This window comes from Mytilus californianus, unplaced genomic scaffold (assembly GCF_021869535.1).
Source record: "Mytilus californianus isolate M0D057914Y unplaced genomic scaffold, xbMytCali1.0.p SCAF_6, whole genome shotgun sequence".
In the NCBI taxonomy this organism is placed as follows: domain Eukaryota; kingdom Metazoa; phylum Mollusca; class Bivalvia; order Mytilida; family Mytilidae; genus Mytilus; species Mytilus californianus.
In genome coordinates, this window is record NW_026262712.1 from 63,837,639 (window position 1) to 63,859,572 (window position 21,934).

Sequence of the window (21,934 nt, forward strand, 5' to 3'; positions counted from 1 at the left end):
GTCTGGGTAACTTTTTGGTTTTAGGCCAAGTTAATCATTCACTTGACCTTTTCATGCAGTTCACTTTATCTTGATAAATTATGACTGAACAATGTATATGTTCATTGATGTTAATAAAAGTGAAAACTTGAACTTTTCACCCAAGAGTGTTTTATAATCTATTGACTACGATAAAATATAAAACAAGACAACGATCGATAGAGTATCATACAGTCTTTTTTTTTGTATAATGTGCATTTTCAGAAAATATTGTGATTTGTCAGTTTAATATGTCTATTTGGGGGTCTTTCCTACTTTTCCTTGGAAAACTGAATCAAAGCATGAGCTGTATTATTGGTTGTATCACTTTAAAAATTTATATGATACCGCATAAAGTATATTTGTATATACAAGTCCTTGTTCTGGAGGAGGAAACAAAAGCATTTTGAAAATAAAATATTTTCTTTGTTATAAATTATTTTTAATTAAGAGTTTCTATCCATATATCTTAAGTAACGGTGTGTTCTTCCTGTGATGTTTACATTTATTCAATATGTTGTATTAATCCTCCGCTGTTTCACCAATGGAAGTTTTTACCCTACACATGCCTTAAGAAACTGGTTTGAATAAAACGGAGAGTGCAAGAAATATGTTGGAATGCGACTTCTTGATTGAATATTTCAGTAGATGCACACAGCGATTTTAGGTTATTGAATTTATCTGAGTAAACCTTTGCCAACCTTTGGAACCTTGTACATGTACTAAAATTTTTTACACATCCATACACTTACACTTAAGTTATTGTTTGTGAACCAATTTATTTTCCATGAACCAGTAAAACTTCTTTTTTTTGGACCTTAATTACAAAAAACGCAAGGACAATAGCCCCCTTAACAATCCCAACCATCCTTGATTGGGTATGGAACCTTTGGCTAAAATTTCATAGAGAACCATGAATTTATACTCAAGTTATTGTCTGCGAACCAAAATGTCTTCAGATGCAGACATTTAGCTATATTAGTTGAAGGCCGTACTTATTTAATTGTTTACTTTTTACACATTGTGACTTGATGAAGTGTTGTCTCATTGGCACTCATATCACATCTTGTTATTTTTAATTAGAAAGAAAGCAAGCATTGTATCCCTAAATATTTTTGTTATAGGCTATATCAGTTACTATGTTTTTGTTTTTATTAAATTGTATAATAAACAAGAACGCATGTGTTGTTGAGCTATAGAGCATACCCTCACAGGGGTCCACTCTAATTCAAAGTATCAGAAAACAGGAAGTAGCTTTCTGACAGATTTCAATAAATTGCTTCGCCGAGTGCAGCTGGATACGACCGCAGAGGTTGAACCCTGAACAGTTGGGGCAAAAATGGACACAATATTTGCGCTTGATACAGGTCTGAATTTGGATTGTAATTAAATATTTTACACATAATAGGTTTCTGACACAGAATAACTTTAGTCAAAGAACTTTGAATTGGTTATATGATTTGAATTTATATTCAAATTTTGGCTTTTGTGCAACACTATGCTGTTGCAAATTGCCCCCCCCCCCCCCAAAAAAAAATAAAAATTAACCAACCCCTTTTTTTTTTGCTTTTGTGCAATACACTGCTGTTGAGAATTGACCTCCCCCCAAATTTTTTTTCTTTTACCCCCCCTGGGGCGCAGCTTGATACGACCGCAGAGGTCGAACTCTGAACAGTTGGGGCAAGTATGGACACAACATTCAAGCTTGATACAGCACTGAATTTGGATTGTAATTAAATATTTGACACAGCATAGGTTTCTGACACAGAATGAATGTGGTCTAAGAACTTAAAAAATTTTAATTTAGCTATTCAAACCATATCATTATTATTTGCTTTTATATATAAATCAGAAATAACCAATTTAAAATGGAAAAATTTTAAAGAAAAAAAAGGGGGGAAAAAATCCCCCCACCCCAATTTTTTGAACCCCCTTATGATTCACCATCCCCAAACTCAATCCCTGCCTTCCCTTTGTGGTATGGTACCTTGCTGTACAATTTCAGAGAGATCCATACACTTGAACACAAGTTATTGTCTGGAAACTAGAAAAATGCTTATTTTTGGCCCCTTATTCCTAAACGTTTTGGGCAATTACCCCCAAACTCAATTCCAGCTTTCCCTTTGTGATATCGAACCTTGTAGTACAATTTCATAAAGATCCATACACTTACACACAAGTTATTGTCATGAAACTAGAAAAATGCTTGTATTTTGCCCCTTTTTGGCCCCAACTCCTAACATTTGGAGGCAATTACGCCCAAAATCAATCCCAGCATTCCCTTTGTGATATGGAACCTTGTGGTACAATTTCAGAGAGATCCATACACTTACACACAAGTTATTGTCATGAAACTAGAAAAATGCTTGTTTTTTGCACCTTTTTGGCTCCTAATTCCTAAAATTTGGAGGCAATTACCCCCAAAATCAATCCCAGCATTCCCTTTGTGATATGGAACCTTGTGGTACAATGTCAGAGAGATCCATACACTAACACACAAGTTATGTCTGGAAGTTACAAAAATGCTTATTTTTGGCCCCTAATTCCTTAACTGTTGGTACCATAACCCCCAAAATCAATCCCCACCTTCCTTTTGTGGTATTGAACCTTGTGATAGAATTTCATAGAGATCCATTCACTTAAACTAAAGTTAGAGTGCGAAAACCAATTTGTCTTCAGACGACGACGATGCCAACGTCATACCAATATACAACCGCAAATTTTTTTTGCGGTCATATAAAAATAAATTGACAGCTAATCACCTCAAGACAATACAACATTTCTTTATACATAATTTAAAAGCAGTGTAAGGGAGGTAACTCAAACATATAATTTGTACTTTTTTTTTATTTGTTCATTAACCAGGAAACCCTTGTTTTTCCCCCTTTTTTGCCCCTAGTTCCTAAATGATTTGAGCCATAACCCCCCAAAGCTAAACCTAACCATCCCTTTGTGGTATGGAAACTTGTGCTATAATTTCAGAGAGATCCATACACCGTTCCACAAGTTATTGTCTGGAAACTAGAAAAATGCTTATTTGGGCCCCTTTTTGGCCCCTAATTCCTAAACTGTAAGGACCATAACCCCCAAAATCAATCCTAACCTTCCTTTTGTGGTTATAAACCTTGTGTTTAAATTTCATAGATTTCTATAAACATTTACTAAAGTTATTGTCCGTAAACCAAATGTCTTCAGACGACGCGGACGACGACGACGTGATACCAATATATGACCGCAAAATTTTTTGCGGTCGTATAAAAAGCACACACAAGTTACAACTCATCACTCTTGACTTACTAACTTATCCTCTTCATCCCAAGTGGGACATAAGGCCATGTGCAATAAACTTCCTCCACTCTTCTCTGTAATTAGCCATGAACTGGAACTTGGCCCCAGGAGTAACGTTACCCATTGCTCTCAATTCTGCTGTAACAATTCTTTGCTAGGTGATTCTAGGTCTTCCTGGTTTCCTTTTTCCTTGTTGTGTCCAGTATAGAGCTGTTTTAGGTGTGCGGTGTTGTGGCATTCTCAGTTCATGGCCTAACCATCTAAGTCTGCGTTTTTTTTATTTCTGCTGTTATGTTCTTAGCATTACATTTCTCCAAACGTGCTCTTGTTGCTGATCTTAAATGACCAGAATATTCAATTGATCTTTCTTAGGCAGCTAGAATGGAATGCATTTTTTGAAGGTCACTAACTAAAACACGCCAAGTTTCTGAACCATACAGTAGGACAGATCTTACATCACTGTTGAACTGCTTTCTAAATATGAAGTCATTCTGTTTAGTAATACTGAAGGAAAGTGTGGGGTAAATTTTCAAGTTCATACAACATAATGAAAAATTTTAAGTTTCTGCAAACAAGGTATCTGGCAGATTCTGAAAGGGCTCAAGCATTTCAACTCATCACTGTCAAGCTGTTGACCAAATATGGAGTCTTTCGGTTAAGGGTTTCTGACAAAAGTGTCAACAAAATAATTGTTGGACAAACAGACAGACTAAACAACAAGTTAATTGCAATATAGACCCACTCCTAGAGTGGATGTATAATCGATATTCATCTACATAGGATGAATTTAATTGATGGATGAAAGTTTCAGTCAACTTTCATTTATTGTTAGGAATCAACATGGCTCTATGAAACTTGTAATAATAATTCAGTTTATACAAATCATCAATTTATTCATCCAATTTATGGTATATACCTATTTACCTTTTCATCTAATTTATGTGTAGCAAATCATTCAATGAAAATTACAAGTTGTATGACATTTGTTTAATGATTTATATTGCCTTATGTTTAACAGAACAAATACAAAAACTTGAACACATTAAAAAGGAAATGTACATGTATTGATAAAATGGCCATAAATTGAAATAATTTCTGTATCTTTTCAAAATTTAACTTTAAATCAAATGTACTTTTATGTATCATCAGTTGTATCTAATTTATGTAACCTTCAAATGTATGAGGGTATGGATGGGGTTTACAGAAAAGAGAATAATAGGCAAAAAGTGCAGAATAAGATTTAAGAACGGAGAAAAATGGGGTGCTAAAATATAAAGAATAGAGAAATATAGTCTAAAAAAAATAAAGAATAAAGAAATATAGGACCCCCATTCTAGACCCTCATGTATGTTAAGAAATTGCATCAAACATAGAAAATATTGCAAATACCGGTAATTTTATAACTGAATTTGTAGAAATACAAGATACAAAGTATTGCACAAGCATCAACAGAAGAGTTGTTCACATAGAGATTGTTCAGCATTGTCTAGCACAGTTGGTGAAACAGGTTCTGAGCTATAGTAGTAATACATATTACATTCAGAATTCTATTTTATTTTCTAGTCAATTATGTTGATTAATCAATGAATGCTAGCAAAATGTCTGTTAAATAAGCTCTAAAACAATGCTTTTTCCAAAGCAAAATCAGTTTACACTTGTCAGAATTACATTGTTTTAACAATAATCTGATTACAAATATAACTATATAGTGCTCTTGGCTCTCGTTATTCCTAGCATTTAAAACTTGTTGAACTGTATCTGAAATATTAGGGGTCACCACATTCTTTATTGCTGCATTAATCATTTAAGTACACTTGATGTATAAATACAAATAAAAAAATGCAGCATAAGGTCGTCATGATGTTAAGACTGTTTTGTTGTTTTGACCCTTTTTAATACTATATATAGAGACTAATTGATATATGAATAAGAAGATGTGGTATGATTGCCAATGAGACAATTTTCCACCAGAGATCAAATGATGTAGAAGTTAGCAACTACGGTATAGGTCACAGTGTTGTCTACTGAAAAAGAATAAATTTGATGATCCCCATATTTTTTTAATATTATTAAATGGAAATGTTTACAGCAATAATTTATCATTTTTATCCAAAATGCTGTAGACATATTTTTGAGAAAATGCAATTTAAAGTTACAAAAAATGCATATTTTTCTCTGCTTTTACAGCCCTACTTCATAAATTTACAAATACTACATATATATTTTTTTCACTATTCAAATGCAGTTCAACAATTTCCAAAGTCATACAAAATTTTATCAAAATCTGAAATGTCTCTGAATTATATATACTTTGCCTTTATTGAATTTACCTTTTGCTGCCCATATTGGATTGGCAACAAAATAAGTAAAACAAAGAAATACAAGAACCAAAATATGCCCACAGTCTTTTAAGCCTTATTGTTTTGTACATTTAACCATTTCTTGATTTCTGCACATAATATCAAGTTAGATGAAACATATGTCTATCAATTATAGACAATAGAACCTGGTTCAATCTCAATGCAGGAACAAATGGTGAAACACAGTCCTACAATGTAATCAGAAAGTCACATAATGTAATCACATAGTCAGACAATGTAATCAGATAGTTACACAATGTAATCAGTCATACTATGCAATGACATAGTCACACAATGTAATCACATAGTTAGACAATGTAATCAGATAATGATATTCAAACACTAAATTTTAGCACTTATGTGAAATCCATTGTTACACATACACTACTTTATGCAGATACTTTCTTCTACTCTTCTACATACCAAACATGAGATGCATTTCACCAAACTGCTGCAATTACATTGTAAACCACACTGATAGAAGATGATAAACTTTAATAGGCACAATTACACTGTTTATCAAACTTCTAAAAAAATTAGTTATACTTTATTCAAATAAATGCACAGTTATACCCCAATGGGGTTGATGGCATACCATACATGAAAGTAACAAATAACACAGTTTATAAAATTTTAAAGGATTTTCAATAACATACAAGAACAATTTACATGGTGGGACAATCTATAGCACTTGGAAATGGAGGGTTGTAATTGTCTAACAAAAAGGTTACATTGAACTTATAACTTTATAAAATACCAAAACCTACAATATGAAATGCAAGACATTCAGATTCCAAAGTACAAATAAAGCAACAATGTCATAGTAGTCCTATTAGGCAGCAAAATATAATTCTTTAGCTTCCCAGGAAAAAATCTTAAATCAGGGAGACCCATTTCTGAATTTTACAGATATTTTATCCCTCTAGGACTATCAGGTGCATGGGAAGGTAAATAGTTATATGTTTAGGCCTTATAAATCAATGCTACAAGAACCAACTACAAGTTCAGACATAACAAAGTAAACCAGCAAACTTAACACTTACAGATTGACTCATTGGACAAAAATGTACTTTTAAATTCAGAAATTATTATGAGGTTTTGTTAATGCAATAATAGGGACTGGGTGAGTTTCACAATGACTAGATGTTGCAATCTGATTTCTGACATGTATATCTGTATGCACATTTTCCTGAAATTATAATAATTAAACTCACATTTTTGTCCATTCTTCAAATATCGCAATAATAAATGAACACAATAATCATTGAGTTTACAGTATCAATATTAACATCATAATCAGGATTGTATTGTACCTTAATGTTTTATTGTTACTCATGGTAGCCATATAAAAATAAGATGTGGCATGTTTGCCAATGAGACAACTATCCACCAGAGACAAAGGGACATGGAAGTTAGCAACTATATGTCGCTGTATGTCCTTTATCAATGACCATAACCCGTACTATTTGGTAAGCTTTCAAAAAGCCCCAGCATGACTAATTGCTTGATTTATGCTGAAACAATAAAACAAAACCTATATGGAAGATGACACACACTGAATTACAGGCTCCAGACTTGGGACAGGCACATAAAGAATGTGGCAGGGTTAAACATTTTCTGAGCACTGAACCCTTCCTTAACCTTTTGTTGGATTGTGGGCATAGACAAAATCATAAGCTTTACCCTGGATACACTACCTATCATTTCAGCACATCTATATTGGAATTTGGTCAGTGAATTGTTTTTAAAGTAAACTATAAACAACCATGGGTATTGATGGGTCCACATGAGAACAATAGCTCATCAAAGCCAAAATATTGACTAGCTTAAGGTACATGTATGAGAACCAAATTTCAGAAGACAATGCGCTTCTACGATCAACTAACTACAAACCTTATAAATATCAGCTATACATTCACATTTAATAACAAAAAAATGAATCACAACCTTTAAACATGTTAAAATCAACTATATAAGAAATAACACTATTCCCTCAAGTGGTAAAAATGTTACCAGTATAGAAATCAACATAATGGAGAAGGTCTAATAAGGCCACTTATTTGGCCGCTTGATTTAGAAAATCAAAAATTATTAAAAAATCTAACAAATAACATTTTTCAGATGTTTAAACTTTAAAAGACATTTGTCTGTCAGACATTAGTACTTATATTTTAGAATTTTGTCTTAAAATTGGCATAAGTACTTCAAAGTTCTTTAATTTAGTACAGAAAATAATGCCAAAATAGCCTCATTTTGAGAACTTGTCATTAATATATAGATATGAGCGAGATCTAATAATCATATTATAAATTTAAAGTTAAAACAAGAGTGCACACGCTGAAATGTCTCGCCTTCTTTACTAATCATTGATATTATGTTGATAGTCCTAAATATAAAGCTTTATTACAACTGTCACATAAACTTAACATTAACCAAGTAAACTAAACATTGACCAATGAACCATGAAAAAGAGGTCAAGGTCAGATGAACCATGCTAGGCAGGCATGTACAGCTAACAATTCTTCCATACAACAAATATAGTTGACCTATTGCTTATAGTTTAAGAAAAACAGACGAAAACACAAAAACTTAACACTGAGCAATGAACCTTGAAAATGAGGTCAAGGTCAAATAAAACCTGCGTGACTGACATATAGATCATAAAATATTTCCATACACCAAATATAGTTGAACTATTGCATATAGTATTAGAAAAAAAGACCAAAACTCAAAAACTTAACTTTGACCACTGAACCATGAAAATGAGGTCAAGGTAAGATGACACCTGCCAGCTAGACATGTACACCTTACAATCATTCCATACATCAAATATAGCTGACCTATTGCATGCAGTATTAGAAAGAAAGACCAAAACTCAAAAACTTAACTTTGACCACTGAACCATGAAAATGAGGTCAAGGTCAGATGACACCTGCCAGCTAGACATGTACACCTTACAATCATTCCATACACCAAATATAGTAGACCTATTGCATACAGTATAAGAAAAACAGACCAAAACACAAAAACTTAACTATAACCACTGAACCATGAAAATGAGGTCAAGGTCAGATGACACCTGCCAGTTGGACATGTACACCTTACAGTCCTTCCATACACCGAATATACTAGACCTATTGCTTATAGTATCTGAGATATGGACTTGACCACGAAAACTTAACCTTGTTCACTGATCCATGAAATGAGGTCGAGGTCAAGTGAAAACTGTCTGACGGGCATGAGGACCTTGCAAGGTACGCACATACCAAATATAGTTATCCTATTACTTATAATAAGAGAGAATTTAACATTACAAAAAATCTGAACTTTTTTTTCAAGTAGTCACTGAACCATGAAAATGAGGTCAAGGACATTGGACATGTGACTGACGGAAACTTCGTAACATGAGGCATCCATATACAAAGTATGAAGCATCCAGGTCTTCCATCTTCTAAAATATAAAGCTTTTAAGAAGTTAGCTAACGCCGCCGCCGCCGCCGTAGCCGCCGCCGGATCGCTATCCCTATGTCGAGCTTTCTGCGACAAAAGTCGCAGGCTCGACAAAAAATGCATATTTTTTCTCTGGTTTTTATGTATAATCTATACATTTATAGACCTTTCTCACAAATTTTAAATTGATTCTATCTCTGGAATTGTAATTGCTACATATACAATTTTTCGCTATTCGAAAGGAGTTCAACAACTTACAAAATATTACAAAATTTTATCAAAATCTGAATTATCTTCAAATTACATATAAGTTTGTTTACAATAAACTATGGTCAGGCCTTATTACATGTACATACAATAAATACATCTTAAATCTAAAGAAAATAAAATTAGACTATATACTTATAACAGTTATTAATACAATTCTTTGCTAGCCAAGGGTTACGTTCCAAGTCCCCTCCTCTCCACCCTTGGTGGATTAAGATAGAATTGCAGATCCATGAGGTAATGATTTCCATTGGTCGCAGTTGTAACTGTCTGCAATCCAATCAAAAAGCACCTTTAAGATGATCACATGTACATATAGAAAATGTAAATAAACAATTGCCACATGCTGATTGTGCAACAAGTCTTTACTCCCAAAACCTAAGTCGATATTTAGTGACAATTTCAAAGTTCTTAATCAAAAGTTGAAGTTCCTGGGTATGTTTCTCATTCAAATGTTGGAATGTCAACAAATATTTTCGGTTCTTACTTCATGAAATTTGTAATCATTAGACACAAGCATTTTTACACTACCACACTGAAGAGTGTTCAAGTGCTGCCATTGGTCAAGAATGATGTAGTGGGAATGGGCGTGACTTTTATATACCAGTAGATGGCGCAGCATTGTAATCACAAATGTTGGCTTAATCTGCCAAGGGTGGAGTGGAGGGGACTGGATCGTAACCCTTGGCTAGCAAAGATGATTAATACATTTTTGAAAACAAATAACTTCCCAATATCTCAACCCACTGAAGTAACAACAAATAAATGGGGAATGTGTCCATGGGACACAGATGATGCCCCCACTTGCATATTATATAAAGTTATAAAGGGACATAACTGAAGAACGGTAAAAGTAACACCACCAAAATTTGTACTTGATCTGAGTTTTGTGGTAATAAGTATTGTGTATAAGTTTCGTTACATTTGGTTGAGGCAAACTTAAGTTAGAGAACGGAAACCAAAAATTTAGCAATTTTTCCGTTTGTAAAGGGGCATAACTCTAGAACAGTAAAAGTGACACCACCAAAATTCAAATTTGATCTGTATTTTGTGGTAATAAGCATTGTGTATAAGTTTAATAACATTTGGTTGAGGCAAACTAAAGTTAGAGAACGGAAACGAAAAATTCAGCAATTTTTATTCCATTTGTAAAGGGGCATAACTCTAGAACAGTTTAAGTGATGCCACCAAAATTCAAACTAGATCTGTGTCTTGTGGTAATAAGCATTGTGTATAAAGTTCATGACATTTGGTTCAGGCAAACTAAAGTTAGAGAACGGAAACCAACTTTGGGACATACGGACGGACAAGGGTAAAACTTAATGACCCCTCTGCTACGGCGGGGGCATTAAAATCAACTACAAGTACAGGATTTCAAGTGGTAAAATAATTACCTGTAAACCACAAATTAAAATGAGCAACAACTTTTCCATACAGTTGACAATTATATAATACTGTAGTGGTTTATTTTTGGGAAGATCATTTTTTTAATTTCTAGGACCAAACAGGTTTGTTAGGTTTCATTATGATGTTTTTTTGTTTACCCTGGTTCACATCTATCTTGAAGACCAAATTTACTGAAGGGGATCATTTTGTGATTTATCTTATTATGAATTGGCTAATATACATGATATACACCCCTTGCAAAAATGGTCTACTTTAATACATCAATTGTAATAACACTTAAATAGCAAAACCATTGAATAGATGTGGATCTACTATACATAGAATAGAAACAAGTATACACTTATTACTGTGTTTATTATCAATAATTGAAAATAAAAAATCAACCAATGTTTTTGTAAAAATATCAGAAGCATTTTCTCTAAATCTAACCCATGTTTTGGTTAAGAAGCCAAAAATTTTTAAACAGATAGAAATGAAATGAAAAGAAAACAGAATGCCTTTTATATCTGTCTGCTATCCTACATCAGACTATGGAACAAAAGTTTGCACAACTTTCTAAGTTTAAGTATAAATAAAGCATTTATAATGATACAAACTAAGCTATCTACATTAACAAATTCACTGTGTAATGCTCATTTTAATGACCCTCTGTTATCATATGAAGCCTATCAGTCTTCACGATAAACTTTTAAATCTAACAGGCCCAGAGTTCAATTTTTGAAAAATTTTAGTTTGATTCTGTTAGCCTGTAGAGATGATTTTTACAGGCCTGAAAGCAATTTTACAAGCCTGGGCTGCTGGGCCTGTGGTTAAGCGTGAAGACTGGGCCCTATGCCCTACATTTACAACAGCCTTGTGCAAAATGTATAAAATTCCATAAAAAAATATAAAAAGCAACCAGTTTACAAAATCTCTCAAACATGGCATGTGACTGTTAATGCTAGCCTAGGCATGGGAAATATAAATTGTATATCTCAGCAAAAATATGCTTTTTAGCAAAATGAATAAAATATATATCAGTAAATCTTTTTACATTTTTAGGCACTATTGAGCAATGTTTATAAAAATAAATTTTTAATTACAAGTATGACAAATACATGTGGAGACATCAGAGTTGTCTTTGGTCCCTTTAATGTGTCTATGAGGTATGAACAGGTCTGATAGCTAAATTCTTTAATGAAAAAAATCTTATAGTGATATTACTTATTCTTCTTATAGTGATATTACTTATTTTATCACCTACAAACTTTTCTAACATTTCATTACCAACGGTTGTTAACCGGTGTTGTATAAGAGCTGTATTTATGTTATAGTTATAGTAATTAATCAGACTTTCTATTCATTCCTGAATTATCATTATTCATACCTTTAAAATAGTATAAACAGCATATCACTAAGTGCAAAATCCTTAATATCATCATTAATGAAAACAGTATGAGGACCAAAGTCAACCCTTACAGTACACCAAGAAGACACAACATTCTACTTATAGCCACAGAATTTTAAAATCCTAATTTGATTTAGTAACTTTGGATCTTGATCGTAAGTTAAACTCCCGATTTCCATTATTTTGAGATTTCTGAATTGGTACAGAATTTCCTGCATTTCCATTAGATGTTTCAGTCTTTTCAGGTAAATCACTTTTTACATCTCTATATATATAAAATTTGAATATTGTCCATCCAACAAGTAATAACAGACCTAAAATCCAGAAATATGCTATGTGTGGTGGCAATGGCTTACTGATTGTCTCCCAGTCAAACTTGACCACAATCAGGAATTCTGTTATGATAATGGCAATTATCATCCAAGCTTGTCGTCCAAACTTCTTGCAGGTTCTGAAATGTAACAAAATAATTTTGAATTACATTAAATTAAAATTGGAAATATTTCATGAGTTCAATGTGTAGTATTAAGTGAAGCCAAAGTAAAATGGAATAAAAATATAAGTATAGAGAGTTTTAAACATTTTAAGTCCAGGTTAAAAATTTACAAAGTTCAAAGAGTATTGCATCTTATTATTGTTGATAATTTTTGGGGTAGAAAAATTGAAAGTTTCATTTTGATTGATAACAATTTAACATAGTCCTTTAAAATCATTTACTATAAGAACTTCTGGTCAACAATTCATATTAACACATACAGTGGATGCAAATTTTTGAAAAGTCACCAAAAAAGTTATTTTTAAAATTTCCTAATTCACAAACTAACATAAAACTGTCCACAATGTACAAAAAGGTCACAGGTAAAATATAAGATACAAATGGGAGAGGGGAGATAACTATACTATTATGTACAAATCTAAATATGTTGTCCTGAATATGCATGAACTATTTGCAACTGGACTTTAAGCAGACAAGAATCAACTCATAATTTAAAATACAAATTTATGTGAATATTTTGACAAAAATTTTCCCAATCTTAATTTTGCATTTTACCTTAACCAATCATTTATACATTATGCTGACAAATTTCTTATCAGTTTGATTTATTTTTTCATAAAAAAAAAATTTACGTAATTTTTCTTATCATTCACTATTTAATTAATTTAGTCAAACATTGCCAGCAAACTAGTTTAACCCCGCCACATTCTATATGTGCCTGTCCCAAGTCAGGAGCCTGTACTTCAGTGGTTGTCGTTGGTTTATGTCTGTCATATTTTTTTTCATAAATGGTTTTTATATAAATTAGGCTGTAAGTTTTCTCAATTGAATTGTTTTATATTTTTCATGTCGGGGCCTTTTATAGCCACTATACGGTATGGATTTTTCTCATTGTTGAAGGCTGTACGATTGCCTATAATTACTTACATCCACTTCATTTGAACTTTGGTGGATAGTTGTCTCATTTGCAATCATACCACATCTCCATATTTTTATATTGTATTTCTTTTCTCTTCTCAACAAAAATTATCTTATCACTAAAAATATCAGATGGTAGTAGTTCTCCAATAATCAGCATTGTAGAACATTATATCAATAGGTATTTCTGTATATCAGCTGTAGTAAAAACTGAGATGAAAAGATATGTATTGACAATGGTCATATTTTCAATGGTCCTTTAAGTAACAGTAAACCCTTCCAGAGCACTTAAGTAAATCACTGGTTTTCATACTTTTTGTGTTTATACTTAGTGTTGTAATTACATTCTATCTTTAAGCAATGTCTTATGTCTTGTTTCCTCAATGGTTTGTATTAATTATCTCTAAAGCATACTTTTTTCTTTTCTGTATAAAGTTAAGCAAAAAGCTACTTACGGGTCATCTAAATACTGAAAGCCTTCTCTCATAGCAGCAGCACCCATAAATAAAAAGAAGGCTAGCCGGAGTAGATTAATCCAATGAGGTGGAGGAATCCATAATACAAACTTGAGGTAGAATGTGTTCAATTCAGCTAATAAAAACTGTCAAATAAATCATACTCATTAAAGCATTTCAAATTTTGAACTTTAAAAAATTATATAATTGTTTATACTTTTATTAAGGATGTCCGCTACTCAAAATAACAAGCTTTTATAAAAGACTGTTATAAATTGATAGCATATATATATAACAGAACTAAAAAAGCAGAAAAAAAATGAAAAGTTTGTGTCCTTGTTTTTGACATATAATCCATTGAAAATTTGGTTGGAAATGATTCTCTCTGGATTTTTTATACTGTAATCGGCCTTGTATAGTTCGCACTGGTACATTGTCCACACCTACTTTCTCGCCATGAGAATTCAGGTAAAAAAACTTTTTGTAACTGATAGAAAACGTCTAATGAAACTCGGGTAATTTCAAATCGTGTGTGATTCGTTTGCGGTATTTTCATGGAAAAAACCTGTTTTCCATTGTCAAAGAGAAGTTGAAAATGCTTGTAAATGATTCTAGAACACTTCACGAGTGTTAAAATAAGTCAAAATCACAAAAAAAAATCCAATTAAGAAACTTGTGTATGTTTAAACAGGAAGTTCGAATAGCACGTGAAAATGGAAATAAATACGGTGAGAGTGTATGGAAAATTCGTACTTAATAGATATCACTAGAATACAACTTTGAAAGTAAACAGTTGCATCCTTGAGTAAAATAATGTTTAACATATCTATCACATTAATGTTTGAAGGATCTTAAGCTTAAACAAAACGCATGCATCAGTATGAAACACCAAAACGGAACGAATAACCAATTATGTTTTGTAGTTTAAACATCTATTGCATATAAAGCTGGTCCCCGGTTGACTTCTACACTTTTTTCGTTCCGTTAAATTCAAGCAGAGTCCAGTTGATTTTAAGCAATGCAGTGAAAAGAAATTTGTTAGTGGCAACACATGGATAAAACCAGAGGATTCCTAATACCTGACAAAAAATCAAAAACAAGATAAGCAAACATCCTTAAAGCCATCAATGCAGCATAATAATAACTTGATCATAAATAATTATTATAAACACAACAAAATTCCCTAAAAAGTATAAAAAGTAACATCTCTGAATATTGTGTACAGGAAATTACTAATATACAGCCAATGGTCATTGATAAGTTCCTACCATTCATCTTTTGTGGGGGAGATAAACTGCTTCGCTGAGCGCAGCTGGATACGACCGCAGAGGTTGAACCCTGAACAGTTGGGGCAAAAATGGACACAATATTCAAGCTTGATACAGGTCTGAATTTGGATTGTAATTAAATATTTGACACATTATAGGTTTCTGACACAGAATAAATGTAGTCAAAGAACTTGAAATTGGTTGTATGATTTGAATTTATATTCAATTGAAGATTTCTTGCTGTTGTGCAATTCACTGTGCTGTTGTGCAATACTTAGTAAATCTATTTTCAGACTATATACAAAGAATTAGCAAAATACCCAATTTTTTTCTTTGGAAAATTGACGATTTCTTAAATCTTGAGGGAAAAAAAAATGAACCCCCAAAAAATGTTTTTTTACCGCCCCCCCCCCCCCCCCCCCCCCTCAAATTTTGAAGAAATTTTCTTTTTGTAAAATGTGGAACAAATTAAGAGACATCCATACACTTAAACACAAGTTATTGTCTGAAAACTAGAAAAATGCTTGTTTTAGACCCTTTTTTGCCCCTAATTCCTGAACGGTTTGGGCAATTACCCCCAAACTAAATCCCAACCTTCTACTTGTGGTATTGAACCTTTTGGTACAATTTCAGAGCAATCAAAATACCTTAAAAATATTAAAAGTCCTGAAACTAGAAAAATGCTTGTTTTGACCCCTATTTCCTAAACAGTTGGGACCATCACTCCAAAAAACAATCTCAACCTTCCTTTTGTGGTATTGAACCTTTTGGGTTATATTTCATAGAGATCTATACACTTAAACTAAAGTTATTGTCTGGAATCCAAATGTATGATTTGAATTCATATTCAACTGAAGATTTCTTGCTGTTGTGCAATACACTTTGCTGTTGTGCAATACTTAGTAAATCTGTTTTTAGACTATATACAAAGAATTAGCAAAATAAATTGTGACCCCCAATTTTTTTCTTTGGAAAATTGAGTTTCTTTCTTTATACATAGTTTAAGAGCAGTGTAAGGGAGGTAATCAAAACGTTGTGTTTGGATTACCTCACTTACACTGCTTTTAAATTGTCTTAATTGTCCGTTAACCAGGAAACCCGTGTTTTTCCCCCTTTTTTGCCCCTAATTCCTAAACGGTTTGAGCCATAACCCCCCAAAGCCAATCCTAACCATCCCTTTGTGGTATGGAAACTTGTGGTATAATTTCAGAGAGATCCATATACTGTTCCACAAGTTATTGTCTGGAAACTAGACAAATGCTTAGTTGGGCCCCTTTTTGGCCCCTAATTCCTAAACAGTTAGGACCATAATCGCCAAAATCAATCCCAACCTTCCTTTTGTGGTTATAAACCTTGTGTTTAAATTTCATAGATTTCTATTTAATTATACTAAAGTTATTGTCCGGAAACCAACTGTCTTCGGACGACGATGAAGATGTGATACCAATATAAGACAGCAAATTTTTTTGCATTTTTTGCGGTCGAATAAAAAAAATTGATTCTAAATTTCTCAAAAAAAAAAAAACAATTTGTTTTAAAAGGAAAGGGAAACCAATAGTTTTTTTTTTCATTGAGAATAAAAAAAAATAAATATAGAACATAGAGTTTAAAAAAATAATTCTTGTTCCTGTATGTTAAATTTGGTTGAATTAAAAAAAAATAAAACAGTTTGACCTGAGAAAAAACCCATGCCCCCACTAAAAAATGAATGTTCAGTACCTTATTACAGCATAAATTGATTCTATATTCAAGCTAAATGTACAATTTCAGTATGACTTTCAACTTACTATGGCAATAACAGCTAACATGGCTAGCCATCGTTTTAAACTGGACAGTGGCCTCCAATCAAAATCTGTCCAACTATATGGTGTAAACTGTAATGCCACTCTCTTCATTTTTCCTCTGAAAAAAGAAATATATCCTATAGACACATGCCTCAAATCCAAAACAAAAACAGGTCAGTTAGATTTAAAAACAAGAATGCACAAGCTGAAATGTCTCGCCTGCTTTACTACCATTGATTTTATGTTGATAGCCCTAAATATAGTTTTACTACAACTGAAAGTTAAATGATGTACAGTACATAAGAAATTTGAATTGAACATGGTTTCAATTTTGGTAGAGGAAATCAAGACTCTTGCTGCCTCTAAAGTTGTCTCCAAGTTTTCCAAACTAGTGACAAAATATAGCAGCTGGCAATTTTTCTGGCTCTAACTTTTTTTAGAGCCAGAGCAGCCCCTGCTACAAGTATCACATTAACTAAACATGATCCAAGAAAATGAGGTCAAGGTCAGATAAATCAAGCAAGAAATACATTTACACCTTACAATCATTCCATACATTGAATATAGTTGACTTATTGCTTATAGTATAGAAGAAACAGACCAAACCAAGGTCAGATGAACCCTGCCAGACAGACCTGTACATTTTACAATCATTTCATAGATCAAATATAGTTGACATATTATTGCGAACCCAATGAAAGTTTTCCACAGTGCCATCTCTATCTTGACCAGGTATTTAAACTTTTGTAAGTTCACCTGTCCTATTGAATGAATACAATAGCTATTTTTCTCTGTGTAGTTTATTCACTGGGACCTTTAAATTTCTTCTAAGAGAAATCTATCACTCATTGATTAATTTACCTGAGTAAAAAAAAATTCTTATATATAGACAAAAATACTTTTTTTATACTCATTAACTGCATGTGATGATGTATTTATTCAATATTAATAATATATTTTCATTCAGTTTAATATAAACATTGATTCAATCATAAAAAGTTGATTTCTAACAGAAGTTTTATCAATGTTCCTATTGAAATTTGATTTTTTTTTTTGTTTAGTTATAGAATACATTTAAGAAGATCTTAATTTGAACATCATAATTTTCAAGTTTTTATTCATGTCAAACAAATTTTTTTTTAAAAGGAACAATGTTGAAAGTTTTGTCAGAAATCAACTTTTTATGATTGAATCAATGTTTATATTAAACTGAATGAAAATATATTATTAATATAACAGAAATCAACGCTAACATGTTTAACCCCGCCACATTTTGTATGTTTGTGCCTGTCCCAAGTCACGAGCCTGTAAATCAGTGGTTGTCGTTTGTTTATGTGTTACATATTTGTTTTTTGTTCATTTTTTGTACATAAATTAGGCCATTAGTTTTCTCATTTGAATTGTTTTACATTGTCATTTCAGGGTCTTTTATAGCTGACTGTGCGGTATGGGCTTTGCTCATTGTTGGAGGCCGTACGGTGACCTATAGTTGTTAATTTCTGTGTCATTTGGTCTCTTGTGGAGAGTTGTCTCATTGGCAATCATACCACATCTTCTTTTTTATATTTTATTAATGTTTGCATCACTGTTTACATTCAACCGATTGAAAATATATTACCAATATTGAATAAATATAACATCACATGCAGTTTTGAGTATAAAGCATGTATTTTCCTCTATTTACAAGATTTTTTTTTACTCAGGTAAATTAATCAATGAGTGATAGATTTCTCTTAGAAGAAATTTAAAGGTCCCAGTGAAAAAACTACATGGAGAACAATAGCTATTGTATTTATTCAATAGGACAGGTGAACTTACAAAAGTTTAAATACCTGGTCAAGATAGAGATGGCACTGTGGAAAACTTTCATTGGGTTCGCAATAAATATAGTATCTAAGAAACAAACTTAACCAGGAAAACTTAACATTGACCAATGACCATGAAAATGAGGTCAAGGTCAGATGACACCTGCCAGACAGACATATATACTTGACATATTGCTTATAGTTTACGAAAACAGACCAAAGCACAAAAACTTAACATTGAGCAATGAACCGTGAAATTGAGGTCAAGGTCAAATAAAACCTGCCCAGTGTTCTCCCCAGGATTTTTGGATAGCACCAGTGTAACGCGTGTGGACAGCTTGGTGACATGATTCGTACAATCAGTTGTGTCACGTTGCGTCGCTCAGCTATATTTCTAGTTACCGTAGTTTTTATGTGTTTTGTTTTGTATTACTGTGGTAATGTGTAATGTAGACATTGAGTCAGAAAATTATGGGTAAAAAAGAAGTAAATCAATAAACAGTTTGTATACTTCAATATCTTTTAAAAATAATAAAACATGATTCATTTATATAGATATCCAGTTTGAAGGTACAGTCATGCATTTTATTTATAAAATAGATTGCAATTAATTGTAAATAAACTTGAATTTTCTACTTGAATTAACTGGGTCATGTGATATGTACAGATGTCCGTCCCCTTTAAATAACTTGTTGACAGGTACTAAAGTTTGAAACCCAACTATCATGCAACTGAGACTTCTATAACTACTCTCAGATTGCAATAACTATGTTATAATTAAAGATAATTTTGGCCATGGATTAATGTAGAACGGACATCATGAATTTTGATAATCCTATATTTCTGACAAGGAAAGCTTGTTCTATGTGCTTCATAAAGAACTGAGAAATGTGTAATTGTCAATTATCTGTAATGAGCCAACAATTTAATATGTACAAAAAATGTTCCGGCGTGTGTACAACTATCGGCACTGTTTGTGTTCAAAGTATTTGCTGACTTGTCACAGGTCAGCACTTGGGTGGTGAGTGAAGCCATAAAATAGTTATCTGTGATCATAGTTATGATCTCTTAATTAAAACACAAAAGAATCATGTTAGAAGTGTTAATTACATCGATTAAATCCAATCAACAAGGTTAACCTCATAAGGTCAATCGATTACGTGGTGTAAACAATCTGGTTTGAACTGGTCAAATTTCACCTGGAATTTTATACCGCACAGAAAAGGTTTAAGAAGTTGTTTAAAACTTTACCAATTTACGATTTTTTAACTGAAAATTTTAGCACCACGGACAAAAATTATACATCGCAGTAAGACCAATAAAACCACACTAAAAAATTATACATCGCGGGCCTATGGTCCTTTAAGGGCCTGGGGAGAACACTGCTGCCAGACCGACATGTTCATAAATATGATACAGAAACTTGAAAAATATAAAAAGAAAATGACTAAACCCATCTAATACTATGGTAATAGCATCAAAGTGAATCAAGTTGACCAAGGTCTGAAGTCACCTGATTAAAAATAAAGAAGATACAGTTCATGTAGGGGTTCTGGTGACTTCATTGAAGATGACAATGTCAGAGGTGATAAAGTTTCTCTTTTGAGCCATTCAACCTTAGTATGATTCAGAAAGTAGTGAAAAAATAAATATTTGCAGAAAGATGATAAACTAATGACAGACATCAAATGAAATTATTAATCTATAAGGAAGGTGATACTTTTTTTATTCACATACCTGTAAGTTGGTATATTCCACATCCCTCTCCAGTGATAATGTTTCATGGATAGGTACTTTAAGGACTTCAAGCCAAGGTATATACCCAAACCATTACAAACTAAAGCATCCATAATCCACTAAAATCAGAAAATTATTGACTCTTTAAAACAGAACAGTTTTTACAAGAAGATTTTGTAACATTTAGAATAACATATGGTGATGTTTTGTAAGTGTTATATTTCCTTTTAAAATTCAATGCATTAAAGCTGTATGAGGCAGATGGAAATTATGGGTTGATTAGATATATGAAGATTGGAATTGTTTTTATTATTCCTTCTTGTATCTTTGACTGTATGCAATGTATATTTTATAAAAGTTACTTGCTTTTAATAAATTATAAATACATGTAGTAGATTTGCATGAAAGTCTAATCTTTATACCGATATGCCAGACATTTTTTTTGCTTCTTCCATATGTTGATAGGAGCCTCTTGACAGAAATTTGTTTTCTAAAACTAATTTCTAAGCTACTGGTTCAAATGAAAGCATCCTATTACATCTATGCAACAGAAACTACTACAAGTATTTGCAAAATACATCTGTATATCTTACATTCAGTAGTTTACATACAATGTTACAAACCCAAAAAACTATAGAACTTACATGATCCCACCAACATTCGCTGAAGTTTGGTAACTGATGTTCTAACGTGTACTCCAATAGTTCAAACATAATACTTAATACCATACATAACCACCAATCTCTCAGTATCAAAGTCTAGAAATAAAATATCATAAACTCATTTATATAATAAAAAAATCGTTACCAATTTTTAAAGTAAACGATTGACCATAGCCTTTGATGAATCGTAATATTTCTCTTCTGTTTGATTTTAACATTTTTAATCTGATTCGTTCTTCATTTAATTGCATTAATCAATCAATCAAATATTTCAACTTGATTCTGTTTGATAAAAAGTTAGTTTCTAAATTATAAAGGGTTGTCAACAACACTTTCCTTCCCAGGAGGACTTGATATTGACAAATTCTGTCATTTCGGGTCCTTTCACAGCTTACTTTACAGTATGGGATTTGTTCATTTTTGAAGGCTGTGCAGTGACCTGTAATTGTATAATCAGGTTGTACATTTTAATGCTCTAGTGTCTTAAATTTATATTGTTTACGAGTATGGAGTGGCATGTTTGAGTTTGAAATTCATGACATGTATCAAACAACCTTTATTGTGCCATGGGGATTTTGAAAATATCTCTGTACCATGTTTCGGATGAAAAAATGTTCTTTAGAATGGCATAA

General features: G+C 32.3%; 1 protein-coding gene across 1 annotated transcript in view; it reads right to left on the reverse strand.

Moving 5' to 3' along the window:
* Window positions 1-4,178: 4,178 nt before the first annotated feature.
* LOC127704721 (phosphatidylserine synthase 2-like) overlaps window positions 4,179-21,934 on the reverse strand; it is a 59,033-nt gene continuing 41,277 nt past the window's right edge. Inside the window, exons 8-12 of the mRNA XM_052208920.1 lie at window positions 21,285-21,398; window positions 20,641-20,759; window positions 17,102-17,216; window positions 14,047-14,192; window positions 4,179-12,628 (exon numbers count right to left, since the gene is read on the reverse strand). Of these exons, the coding sequence (XP_052064880.1) occupies window positions 12,301-12,628; window positions 14,047-14,192; window positions 17,102-17,216; window positions 20,641-20,759; window positions 21,285-21,398 (822 nt within the window). The 3' untranslated portion in view covers window positions 4,179-12,300. The remainder of the gene's footprint in view (window positions 12,629-14,046; window positions 14,193-17,101; window positions 17,217-20,640; window positions 20,760-21,284; window positions 21,399-21,934) is intronic.